The sequence below is a fragment of the Centruroides vittatus genome, unplaced genomic scaffold (genome assembly GCF_030686945.1).
Source record: "Centruroides vittatus isolate TY-2023 unplaced genomic scaffold, ASM3068694v2 contig_1114, whole genome shotgun sequence".
Lineage (NCBI taxonomy): Eukaryota > Metazoa > Arthropoda > Arachnida > Scorpiones > Buthidae > Centruroides > Centruroides vittatus.
In genome coordinates, this window is record NW_027120716.1 from 905,962 (window position 1) to 920,587 (window position 14,626).

At 30.3% G+C, this 14,626-nt stretch overlaps 1 protein-coding gene across 1 annotated transcript in view; it reads left to right on the top strand.

Moving 5' to 3' along the window:
• Positions 1-14,626, top strand: part of LOC136977724 (mitochondrial import receptor subunit TOM20 homolog) — a 33,125-nt gene continuing 18,499 nt past the window's right edge. Inside the window, exons 1-5 of the mRNA XM_067273278.1 lie at positions 1-72; positions 225-347; positions 3,637-3,689; positions 7,271-7,352; positions 12,757-12,899. Of these exons, the coding sequence (XP_067129379.1) occupies positions 51-72; positions 225-347; positions 3,637-3,689; positions 7,271-7,352; positions 12,757-12,899 (423 nt within the window). The 5' untranslated portion in view covers positions 1-50. The remainder of the gene's footprint in view (positions 73-224; positions 348-3,636; positions 3,690-7,270; positions 7,353-12,756; positions 12,900-14,626) is intronic.

Consider the following 14,626-nt stretch of genomic DNA (forward strand, 5'->3'; position numbering starts at 1 on the left):
TGCCGGTAGGGAGCGTTGAAATCTTGCCGCTTTTTGTTTTCAGTTCGGACATGTTATCACTCGGTGTTCAAAGTGTGTGATTGAAATTTTTTTTTTAATTAATTTTACTTGCATGATTAAAGTGTTTTTAAAAATAAATTAGTTAATAAATTAGTGACTAGTTTTACGCAGTTTTTCGTCATTTGAGTAATTATCGGTGTCATATTTAACTATTCTAATGTTAGGCTTATCGAGGAACACGATATATGCAGTTGCTGGAGTATGTGGAACTCTGTTTATTGGTTACTGCATCTATTTTGACCACAAGAGACGCAGCGATCCACTCTTCAAACAGAAATTGAGAGAAAGTAAGTTATTTGAATAGAAAAAGTTAATTTAGAATTAAAAATTGGAATTTAATGTCTAGTAAAAGTTACTTGTAGTCTGAACCACGTAAATTTCCCAACACCAACTACAAAACTGGATTACAAAACATCTTTATGTATTATGTTTATGATGGTAAATCCGATAGAACAAAGTCCTTTGTCCAAGTACTACTGACTAACAATTCATTGGGGTATACTATAGATTACTCCCTATGGAATTTTGTGTGTTTGGATATATATCTGGACTCGGGACCGAGACGAGTTCAACGATACTCTGCTTTTGGACCGGAGACGAAAAATAAAAAAGTTATCACACTTTTTTCAGCGATTGCGCGATGATAGGGAGTTGCGTTGCTCTCCGCTAAGTCGGCCTCGCTATCGCAATTGGGAGTCCTGTCGCTTGCCGTTAAAATTGCCTTTAGTAGACGTTTCCCCCCTTTTTTTTACTTTGTTCAAGAACTATCGTGAATCAATCACTAGTTTAGCACATGGCGGCGTGTGGTGGCGCCCATACGAGAGGTCAGTCGGGCCGCCATGTTTGCTGCCATAAGTAACATTAACCGAAATAGCGATCGCGCGATGATCGGAAGTTGTGTCGCTCTCTCCGCTCCCGTATCGCGTGTTTAACGCTCCGGGAAATGACTGTAGTCTGACGTCACAGTTTGCAGACTTTACCGCAAGATGGCAATACTAGCAACTATGGTGCCGTCTGCATGAGAGCATTAAAAAAGTATGGTAACTTAAAAAGTGTGATAACTTTTTTATTTATCGTCTCCGGTCCAAAAATAGGGTACCATTGAACTCATCTTGGTGCCCTGAGTTCAAATATATAATCAAAGTCCTGAAATTCCATAGGGAGTAATCTATAGTATACCCATTCATTGTCTGCCCAAACAAAACAGACACAACCATACACTGCCTCAACGAGTGTTCAAAATTTGACATCAGGAGAAGAATCCTCTCCAACAACAGTCTAAAAAGAAATCATCATCTCAACATCAGCGACTGCCATCGATTAAACCCAAAACACATTTGCCTTCGATCCTTATCGATCTTTTTTAATGAATACAAAAATACCTACAACTACTAAGGGTACATTCGTTAAGTTGAACGAGTTAAACGCGTTAGTAATGAATTGTTCGAAAAGTAGTAGTCTCGCTCAGTGTGCATGCTCCGCGGTGATGACGTATCAAACGAAACTCTAACGAAGCTCACAAAGGAAAGAGTTAGTTTACTTCATTAAGAAAATGGCGCCCGACGATATCGATGTTTCTAGATCTACTCGAGTGTTTAAATTGTGAATTAAAAGGTGAAATGATTGAAATAACTGTCCATCCGAAGCAACCTAAGAAAAATATTTTGGATAAGGCTGCACTAGCAACATCCATATCTTCAATTTTAGAGACAGCCATTTAGTTATAACGAATCGTTCGAAGAGTCTAACGAAACAAGAATAATGATGACATCATTCTCGTTTAACTCGTTTGACTTAACGAATGTACCCTAAGTCAATTTTACATTTTCTCATTTCTCTTTTGTCTGCCAATGGTCAACAAACAGTTTATTCATCCACCTCTTTCGACATTGTTTATTCACAGTGTCCTAAACCACCAACGACTCCACACCCCCTTGTGCATTCTCCCACAATCCCTTGACATGCGTACTGATTTAGCCAAACATTTCTTTTAGACCTTCCAAGTTATTCAACTTGAGACCATCTGTTTCTCAAACCAACTTAACTCACCTGGAAAATTATCTACACGGGGCAAAATAGCCAACGTAGTTAACGCCTAACTTCACCGCCAGAGGGCAGCAAGCAAGCTAACAATTCATTGAACCCGACACTGGTTTGTTTGTGAAAAGTTTCATATTGACACCTTGTATAAAATGATAGGGGAATTTCAGAACTTCTGAACTCGATATCTTCCAAATGGGTTGTCGGATATGAAAACAAAAAGTTTATTACATATCTGCAGATCTACCTTTATTTATCAACATCTAGTTTGTCAACCCCACTGTGAAATTTAGGAGAAGCTCAGCTAACAAAAATGTTAGTGTAATATAAACATTATACAGATGCTTATGATTAGATCTATCAGAAAATGTAGTCTTTAGATTGTACTGGGGGCTTTAGAAAATTGATTTTAAGAATAAAAAGTTAAGAAATTTGTTTTAAATTTTATATTTGCTTCTTATTGTATTTATAATTGTTGAAGTCATGTTAACAAGCTTTTTAAAATATGGATGTATTTCAGGTTATGACCATTTTGTGATAAAACAAATTGCAGATATAATTGTCATATGATTTCTACCTCTACCATGATTCGACTTGGCTATCCCACTAATATGATGTTTCGGCTGTTCCAAGTGTTACAATCTGTTTGGTTTTTGCTACGTGTGTCCAAATGTCCAGGTGAAGACCAAAAATGTCTGGGGTTTAAGAAAATTTGGAAAATTGTCAATAATTAATTATTTTTTAATGATATAGCTGATTTTATATCCACTGAACAGAAACAGTGAAATTAGCAAGTCATTTATAATAACATTCCAGAATAGGGGTTCAGATACTGAGTCTTGAGGACATCCTTTATTTAAGGAACTGTTTTTTTTCTTAACAAAATCCAATTTAAACTAAGCTGTTCTGTCTTTTAAGAAATCCTTGAAAAAGTAGAAAATATTTTGTGTTACTTTGGTCTCTCTGTTAAGTTTTAAAATTGACGATCACCATGCATTGTCAACTGTCCCTTTGATATCTGGATATATTAAGATACATCAATCTTTTCTTCTTTTCTTGCTGTATAGTATCACACAATTTATACATATAAAACACATCTCAAAGTCCGATGAGTTAATATAATAATCCAACAATCACCTAAATATTTGGGCCATATTAAAATTATAATTATTAATTTAGATAAGAGATGGTGCCTAATGCTTACCTCTAGTACCAAATTTATTTGTATTAATTATTTGATCATAGCCCATTAGGCAATCGTTGGATTATTATATTACACAATTTAATAAGGGCATCTTCAGCGAAACACTGGGGCATGAAACCATATTGGTCATTGCTCAAAACATTTCCATAAGGTGAAACTTTCTTTAAATATAAAAAAAAATATATGGGAAATGGTAGTTCATGATACAATGACTATTTGATGGAATGCATTATTTATATAATCTAGGGTAGCCTGTATTTATAAAGCTAATGTCATATTAACTGTTTTGTGGATAATAATAGCTAAACATTATTATTATTTTTCTAATTTAGAAAGGGCTAAATCAAGACAGCAGAAAGAACAAAGAGGAAAAAGTACCAGTAAAGTATGTTGTATCTTATTTAATTTTAAACAAATTTTTGTACATATTTCTTAATATAATATAAATTTTTTAAACAATTTAAATCTATAATTATATTTTATGAATTGATGATATTTATTTTCTGTGCCTTAATAACTTTGTCAAACATTTCGGTAATTATACAGTTTAAGGGAATATGAGTTTTTCTTAATTATTTTATTATAAAAAGAAGGCATATTTAATAGACATTCAGAAAACCCATAACATTTTTCCAGGCAACTCATATATAAAGTGCTATAAACAAAAAATCATAGGACTACTTACTGATTGTGTCCCATTCGAGATTCCATTGCTTAAGCTTGTTTTCATCGCGGGGCAGCACATTGGATGGCAGCGTGAAGTGTGTTATGTGACATATCTGGGTGCAATCTAGTCACGTGACTACTCACTCGTCTCCACCATGCCTCGCATTTCTGACATGTTTCCTGATAACTTAATAATAATAAATAATGAATGACTATATGAAACAACAAAGGTAAAACTGCTCATTAGTGAAAATAATTCTATCATGATATATATTGTGAGATCCCAGGGAGGTAAGAGGGAGTCGTACCTCCCTTTCTGGCGACTCACTTGTCAAGGATGGCTGTTACGTTGATGGCGCGTTGTGTGTTACGCGAGTGGATGAGGAGGAAGGATGGGGTCGATGATAAGGCGAAGCCGACAGTCAAGAAAGACACCATTTTATAACAAAACAAGATTTATTACAAACGAATGAATAAAACTATTCTTCTACCCTCATATACAAAAAGGGGGTCCGAAGAGAGTTTACAAATATTTATTTCTACCTCTTAACAAGTCTGTAATAGACGGAGTCTGGTGAATGTCCCGGTAGGTAAATATTCACTCAGAAGTGATAATAAATTTTGGGATGACGGAGAGTCAGTAATGGGATGATGGCACGTAGAACCTTAGAAATTCGTAGACTGGACAATGGCACTTAAAAACTTAGAAATTTAGGAACTTTCTGGTTCGGTCAATGGCGTAGTGCACTTTGTAATGGAGAGACGATCGGAGACCTGTCGGGGGGAAGGAAGCGTCTTTTATAGGTTTTTGATGAGAAAACTGGTCACGTGATCGACAACGGATTGCGATTAGGGCCATAGGTGTTCCCGAGATTTAAATAAACGACTAGTTCAGATGCTAACTGTAAACTATCGTGCAAGTTGATCTACCTGCTCCGAGGGAATAACGGCTTGTTGACAGTTAGGGGACGATCGTTGCCAGTCAAGGGTCAACAATTTCCTGGGTATGGAAGAGTGAAATAATTCAGAAATTTTAGGTTCTTAACTTCCAGATTTCACAATATTATGATAATAAATATTTGTCAGATGCAACATAAGATGTCTGTTGTCTTGATGTAAGATAAATAAAACCAATTTTGCTTCAGACATGAAAGAGATTAGGCCATTTAAAAGCAGATGTCTCCAAACTTCAGCGAATTCTTCCGTGAGAAGAATAAGTTATCAGGAAACACATCAGAGATGTGAGGCATGATGGAGATGAGCAAGTAGTCACGTGACTGGACTGCACCCAGAAATGTCACATAACACACTTTGTACACATACACCATCCAATGTGCCACTCTGTGACGAAAACAAGCTTAAGCAATGGCGTTTCAAACAGGACACAGTTGGTAAGTAGTTCAATGATTTTTTGTTTATAGCATTTTATATACAGGTCTCCCAGAAAAATGTTATGCATTTTCTGAATGTCTAATAAAAATGCCTTCTTTTTAATATAAAATAATTTGAAAAACTCAATTCCCTTAAACTGTATAATTACCAAATTTCTAATAAATTTTTTAATTCACTTATATTTAAGAAAATAAATTACTTCTGATACTGTAGCTCTGATCAAAATTGACTGGTTTCATTTCTTCTCCTATCTTAATGTTCAATATAGAAGCTTATTAGAGAGGTTGCGGTTGATGTTTTCAATGCAAAAATGTGTATGTTGGATGTTCAGTGCCACCTTCCTGTAAGGCTAGAAGTTTGACAATGGTGTTTGGAAAGTCAGTGGAATCATGCTCGACATTTCAAACACCATTATCAAACTTCTAGGATTACAGGAAGGTGGCACTGAATGTCTGACATACATGTTTTCACGTTGAAAACTTCGACCACAACCTCTCTATTAATTAAAAACTTTTTATTCCATGTTTTTGCTTAAGTGATTTTTTAATTTATTTGATTGTTTTTCAAAGTTGTTATTGTATGTTTGTGACCTATGACACTACATGAATCATCAAATTTTAATAGATTTTTCTGAGAAAAATTAGAATTTGCATGTGATTTCAGTAGAAATGCATTTTCTATCAATGAAAATCACATCATTCTAGTTTTTGTCATTATTGGTCTGTAGAGTCCATAATTTTTTACAAAAACTTAATAATGAACAAACACAATTATTTTTTTATCATTTCATATACCTTAACACAATGTATTGCATTTTGCAGTGTACTTTATTTAATTTTAAACTGGGTCATAGCATTGGAAGTAGTCAAATTTCTTAAATATAAGTGAAATAGAAACTCAAAAATTATTGTAAAACTATCTCAAACAATGCATTGACAAAATTCAGTTGAAAATAATAATGACATTTTCCTCCACAAGTTAACTTTAAATATTTTCATAAATGCTAGTCATCTCTTAACTTTATAAAATTAATTTATGAAAGGAATAATGATTTTCAAAATTTGAGAAATAAATTTATTTATAATTCAGATATTTTTTATTTTAAATCAGTTTATAATTTTTACATATCACTTTTCAAATATCTTACTGAATACAATATTTTTAATAGAAAAGTTATTTCCATCCATTTTTATGAATATTCTAATATTTTTAAAAGATTTCAGTCTGGACAGAGCTATTTCACAATGTATGTTCATACATTGTCATATCTGCATAATAATAGCTTGTTTGACCTTTCTCATATATAAATATGGCTTTAGATATCATAATTGAGTAAAAGCTTTATATTCATTAAAGACATAAATGGGCATATCCAGAGGTGCTTATGGTGCTGCAGTGACCCCTTGGTACCAAATTAATCAGTTTTGTTACTTAAAAATAAATATAATAATGCCTACAGCATGATTTCGATTAGATAATATTAGATAACTTAAATGATTCTAGGATAACTGTAACATTCTAGGAAAGAAAATAGAATAAGTGTCTTGGTTTTTCCAAATCTGCCTTGAGCAGCCAGCACCCATAGTCTCAAAATTTGGGATAAGCCACATTTTTAAAAATTATCCAATTAAAAAACAAAAGTTTTTAAAATTAGGACTGATAATGCCATAGATGCTTATAAATTACATCCATTTATTTTTTCTCTTGTTTTTGGAATTTTGATTGCTTTGATTTTATTAATCAAATGAAAATTTTTAAAAGTGGAAATATACCTCCATCTATTTTATTGATATAAATGGAGTTTATTTTTGATGTATTGTTCAAGTGTAAGTATATTCAATTTTCATTTATTTTATATAAGTTGACATGAAAACTGTATATTAGTTATTAATTATAAAATAAATTCAGTTTCCAGATTTGAAAGATTATGAAGGTGTGCAAAAATTTTTTATACAAGAAATTCAAATGGGAGAAGAGCTACTTACACAAGGTATAAATTAATATTTTTAAAATAAATATTATAATCTGTAGTGAGTAGTGAACAGTGAGAGTGAACAGTGACTGTTCTCTGACAGACTTAGACTAAAATTTAAATTTGAAGACAATCTGTTGAAAAAAGGAGTATCATTTATTCACTTTCAATGTTCCAGAATACAATTTTTGATGATTGACCTTTCTTTGTGGGCCATCAAAATTAAAAGTTATTTGTAAAATTAATGACAAAATATCCAATTAAAAAACAAGTTTTTTAAAATTAGGACTAATAATGCCACAGATGTCTTCTACCATCTTCCATCATTACCACATGGGAGACTGTAGAGCTTTATATCTACTAGAAGTAAGCACTGGTAAATGTAGATTTTCAGCTGTCCCTGGTGACAAATCTTTGTAGAATAATTTCACTCAAAATTGAAGTTATTCTACAATGTTATTCTGTCTCAAAAAATTTGATGTTTTTTTACCTGTCCATATCTATTCCCAGGTCCAGTAGAGTAGTAGTCTGACAGCTTAACTGCTCAACTATCTGACTATCTTTTCCATTCATTAGACTTTTCATCTTGCATAATGCAACTATAAAGTAAAATTTATTTAAATTGAAATAAAATAATAAGGCATAGGCCTATATTAAGCAGGGAATGATATCAAAAAATTAAAAAAGCTGTAAAGTATAAAAATTAGGCAAATTTTATTAATGATGATGACGACAATGATAAATACAGGTATACCTCGAGTTATGTCGTTTGTCAAAAAAGTATATGGAAAAATAAAAATCAAGTTTAAATCATTTTATTTGACTTTACATCCATCCGCCACAAATATTGAAGTTGTAATATCACTAGAAAAGCGTTAAAAGCACATAAAATCATATTAAAATATGTACATTTACAATAAATGTTAATATAATAATCATAAATCCTAGAGAACAAAACATGAAAACATCTGTGTTTCTGTGTTGTTGTCTTATTTAGCGGTCTTTAAGTGCTCATTATTGGCGTTTTTCACTGTAGTTTTGACTTATGTTGTAACTACACAAGTAAATTCAACTTACGTATCCTCTCCTGGAACCAATTACCGACGTAAAGTGAGATATACCTGTAATACAATACAAATACTTAGTGGAAACAATTAAAACTCCCACTTTCCAATAACAACTGCTTATAATAACAGATAAAGAGGCATCAAACAACTAATGCCATAGCATTAAATAGTTAGTGGTACCTCACCTGGAAACTATATACAGTAGACTCCCGTAAAACGCGAATTCATACAACGCAACGAAAAAATTGCGACTAGTACTCATACAGTGCGATAAACAGTCCCATATAACGTGTAAGATAAATTTAACATTTTCACATAGTTTCTGATTTTTTGTTTAGAAAAGCAAATGTATACACTTGCCTGTTGTTTATATGAATAGTGAAGCTGATAGTTTAAAGAAGTAGTGGTTTATAAAAAAAATAATAATACATACTCATTTAAAGATACAAGAGGAAAATAATTTTATTCAACTTAAAATAAAATTATGCATTTATTCACTATCAGAAGTATCAACAAATAAGTTCCAACAATGTCGTTTTGTTAATATTGGTTGTACAGTACAGATTTATTGACAATCGTTACAATTTACAAACTCCTGAATTTGCATAAATTCAGGAGTTTGTAAATTGTCCTGTAATAACAGGATCTGTCCTGTATAACACGATTTCCTACAACATGGAACGTATCCCCCGCATTATACAAGAGTCTACTGTATATGTACTCTGATCCCCCATATTTGTGAATAATTGGACTGGAAGTAATCTTTCATAAACATCAAATTCTTGAATTTTGAGTTCCATTTTCAATGTTAAATTTGTAATTTGTTCCAAGACTTCATGTTTTACTGCTGTTTTAAAAAATTTTCAGGAAAATGGATGGTTTTAATACATAAATATACTGTGCAATGAAAATCAGCAAATATAGTGCTGAAAAAGTCTTTTTATTTAAGCCAAATGAAAAAATAAACAAAACAGTAATATAACTTATGACAGACCTTATGAATTAGTGAGTACAGTGATCTTATAGCATTGTGTCTGCTTAAACATCCCGTTTGCACAGGTGCCAACTCCAAAAATTAGTAGTTAGTTATAACTAATAATTTTTTGAATTTATTAAATTACTTAATATGTCAAATTATTCATAATATTCTTACTTTTCCAAAAGTAAAAAACTTTTAATTAAATTTATTTTTAACCAAAAATAAATTTTTAAGGACAAAGTGTATAAAGTCATATAATTTGCAATTATTTTATGTAAAAATTGCATTGATTTGGAAAAAAATTTGAATCCTGACACAAAATGTATATATATTTTTGTTTATCTTTAGTTTGTCTAGGTTGCTATAGTTATAATGTGAAATGTTTATTTGAAGATGCAATCCTTCAAATAATTTTTAATGATACAAAACAAATTATTGAAATATGTTTTTAATCCTTGAAAATGGATTGTTAAAGATTTGAAAGTGATTGCTTTATTGGAGTTTACTTAAAAAAAATAATTCAAACTATAGTTGTTATATAGTTAAAAATCATAATTTCATTTTCTGTTTTCATGTATAGTTAGTAATAATTATGTTAAAGTATGTTAAAATTGTGTTAAAAATAATTGATAATATATTCTAATATGTAATTATGTTATTTCATTTTTAGAAGAGACCATCAAATTTTACAGCATAAATTTTTTTTCTGATTTCTAGAATATAACACAACTAATAACAGTAATGTTTATAACTGATTTTGGCAATTTTTGGTAAAGTTTTGTGATAGAAATGTTAGTTACCAAAACTATGGAATTTTCATTAATATTCATTTTAATTTTATATAATTATTGATTTATTAGTATTTTAATTATTTAAACTCTCTGTCCTGTGTGCACTAAGGGGGCCTCTTTTAGCAAGCTCATTGTGAGTTCAGCCAGACCAGGTGGTGAGGAATGGGGCACAACATATCCAGACAAACCACCATCTGAAAAATTCCTGGGCTATTTTGACCCATCTGGATTCGATCCCTGGTCTTCCAGACTGCCACCTTGATTGCTCAGCCATCTGGCTATCATTGATTAGTATTATGTATAATTTATATCAATTTTATCCATTCAGGTAAATTGCATAACATGATGGGAATATTATTCAGCCTTTCTATCACAGAGGTCAATTATTATTTTTAAACAAAAACAGTTTTTAATGAAAAAATAACGTGTGCAATGAATTCATAAATGATAAGGAACAGTTCTACAATGACAAAATTGTTTGAAACAATCAATCAAATATTGGTGCTTGACATGCACAGATAATACTGAAATATTATATTGTAGAAAAATGTGTATAGTCTAAACATTATTGGATTAAACAGAAACTAAGAGTACAATTTTCATGATGACTTAGAATATTTTTTCTTCATATTTGAAATTTAGACCATTCACAAAAATATACATTAAAATTACTCAAAAATGTATATTTTTGTGAATAGTCTAAACTTCAAATAAGAAACTATGAGTATTACATATCTTTTACAAAGGCAATGTTTCCTCTGCAACAACTGTAACAAAATTCTCAAATTAATAAAATACCAACCACCTAAATACAACAAAACTTCTTAAGTTTAAAATTCCAGTTAATGGTGTGTGCATGTGTGAGGTGACAGGCTCTGTTTTGTAACTTTTTCAGGAAGTATGTTTGTGCTTTTTGCATTCTGTGTTCTTGATATATTTGAGCATTTCAATTTTGACTACTACCACATCATTGAAGTTTAACCATTTTCTGGATTTCAGATATTTTCATTGTAGTGTTCTTATGTTGTTTGGTATTAAGAATAGGGCTGTTTTCCATCAAAAATCTTGTATGTGTGTCATCTATTCCTTCAATGAGGTTCTCATTGTCTGGAATGTATATTTCTGGTTTGACATAGGAAGGAGGCAGGGTGTACATGATGTTAGTTCAGTAGCCTTTTAATAAGATGTTCTGGTAGTGAAATATTCCAACAAATCAATTCACTCTGGTTTTGCCTGTTTCTATCCTGTCCTTGAAACCATGTGAGCTATTGAAGTTTTTTGTGGTGTTTTCTTTTAAGTATACTGGAGACTAATTCTGCCAGTAGCACAACCCATACATTGATTTCTTGTAGCAATTTTGGGTCCTGTTTGTATAATTTATCTTCCAAAGAAACCAGCTCATCTGATAACAAGTATCTTTGTCTTCTAGCAATGCTTATTGCCTTTGTGAGACATATCAATCTAATTCTTGTTAATAATGATGTGCATTCACAGGATAGAAGTTGAAAATACTCTTGAATTTGCAGTGATTTAAAAAGATGTGCAGTGTATTCAAATGACCAGCTTTTTGTAAACTTTGACTAGCATAGGCATAGTAATAAACTAGATATGTTGAAAATGTTTTAATTCAATCTTTAGTTTGAGTGCTGTTTTTTATGGAATTGTACAAGACTTCAGAAAATATTAGAAAATTTTAATTTTTTCAAAACTTCACTTTAAACCACAGATACTACACAAATAAAAAGAAATCATGTGTTACTATATCAACACAATAACCGTTACTTGTGTATGTATGCTGTTATTTTTGAGGACATTTTTTCTGGAACTTAGAGAACCAGACATGAAAATATGAACCTTGTTTTCACTTTTCTCAGAAACAAATAATTCTAATAGCTGTTGAAACATTACTTTTTTTGTATGAGTTGTAAGGTTTCCCTTGTTAATGTAATTTCTACAATCTTTAGGAATGCTGATATTTTAGTTATCCAATTGAAAATATGAAAATAATTGTCTAAAATTTTTATATAAAAAATTTAATTTAGTTTTTGATTCAACAAAAAAAGCTATCAAACAAATATTTTTTCTATACAATGACATAAAATTACTTAGAATTGATGTCCTAATCAAAGACAAATATTTCTGTATTACACTCAAACCTGTTTTTGTGTGGTCTTTTTTTGTGCAATTTTTTATTTGTGTGATTTTTTGTGTGTGGTATATGAATTTCAATCAAATTAATATACTGCACAAAAATAATTGCACAAAACACATTGCACATATAAAAAATCGCACAAAAAAAGACCGCACTAAAACAGGTTTGAGTGTACAGAATATTTATTTGATTAATTTAAATAAAATTAGCATAAAATTCTATTTAAATTTGAATATTGAATCATTTATTGATGAGATTTTATAAAAACTATATTTAACTTATAAGTAAAGTTAAATTGAAATTGTATGCTATATAAAATAATTTAAAATTAAATATGTTGTATATAAAATATGTAATTTTAAATTATTATTGATAATTGTTAATACATATATAATAATTATATCAAATGTAATAAAAAGTTTAATTATTTTAGGAGAAATTGAAAATGGTGTTGAACATCTTAGTAATGCTGTAGCAGTATGTGGACAACCCCAGCAATTGCTTCAAGTATTACAGCAAACTCTTCCTCCGCAAGTGTTCCATATGCTAATACAAAGATTACCAGCAATTAGTCAAGTAAATATTAATTATAATACTAGTTCTTATAGTAACTGAGAACATACAAATGAATTGAATTTTTATAACTAATGAGAATTTCTTGCCTAATTAGTACCACATTTATATAAATTAAGATGAGATAACCTAGACATAATACAGATGTGAAGTGAGATATGCTGTTTTAATAAAAATGGAGTAATAGCAATAGTAAAAGTTCTGAATAAGATTAATTTCTATATTTCTTTTAGACAGTACTTTCAGCTATCATATTACTTCATTTGAAACAATGGAAAATGAATCTTTGACTATAATTATGTAAATATTTTTAACCTAATTTTTTTTTTTGTAAACTTACAATTTATTTCTTGCTGGAATAATATTAAATGATACATATTTTAAATAAAACTAGTAAGAAATTAAACACACAATTGATTTATAGTGATTGTAACATAAGTTCTTATTTTTTATGTAGTGTTAAAAATACTAGTTAATAATACTAATATATTAATTATGCTAATTGATATTTTTCTTATATACTTGATAAAATAACATATATACAGGGTTCCTACGCACCTGGAAAGTCAGGGAAAATCAGGGATTTTCATTAGTTTCGGAAAAAGTCATGGAAAGTCAGGGAATTTGTCGAAAATTGTCAAAAAGTCAGGGAATTTGTCGAATACTGTCAAAAAGTCAGGGAATTTGTCTCCTTAACTGCCTTGTTGATTTCGTTTGCTGAATATGGCTGACTAAGCGTAGCCATCTGCAGGCAGCAAGAAGTAATGCTGCAATCTTTAATAAGAAAATATACCAGAATCCGTTTTTAATCTGAAATGGCTCTTTTCACCGTTCTGAAGCCATATAATTTTACAGTTGTGGATTAATAACAGGATAAACTACTATTATGTAATAATGTTTAATTTTTAATTTTAATAATTCAGCGATTATAAAAAAATGAATTTGTTAATTAGAATAAAAAATAACTAATTAAAAATTAGTTTACAAACTTTTAAAACTTGAAATCGTAATTTATTAGATTGTTCACTTCAAAATAGCTAAATAGATCAGTAAAAATCCGTGATTTAATTGTTTTTCACGTTTAAAACATTACTATACAACATAAAAAATTATAAATAGCTACCCGACATTTACAGTAAAATGCTGGCGCCGACTAGTAGTTTTTTACATTTGTTGTTACAACTTTCCTTGAAAAGAACTGTACTGCAAGCGTATTTTTCCCCCTCTCCCGTTAATTTCCGCAACTTCGATACATAGTTTAATAATTAGTTTAACAGAAATGATGTTGGGTAACAAATATCCACTGATTTTGGCAAATTTAGGCATCGTACTTGTAATAGATATACTGTAGTTATCGTTTTGAAAATCATCTAGGTAATCCGATAGTTTAACCAATGTTAACTTGCTTATAATTAATTATAAATTTAAAAAGCTGGTAAATTTTAAAAAAATTAATTAAATTACTAAAAAATTAAAATAAATTTGATTATCTTTTGTGCGAAACAACAACAAAACAATTTTTATAGTTATGTTGCAAAAGAAAAAGATTTGTAGTTACGATTCTATGCGCCGAACTTCTATATTTTATTAACATATAATTGTAATTTCGTTTGATGTTTATTTCTGTACACTCAAACCTGTTTTTGTGCGGTATATGAAAATTTCAATCAAATTGGAACATAATTGACTTCTGTAAAATTTTTTAAAACTCTATTGGATGTTTTCTATGA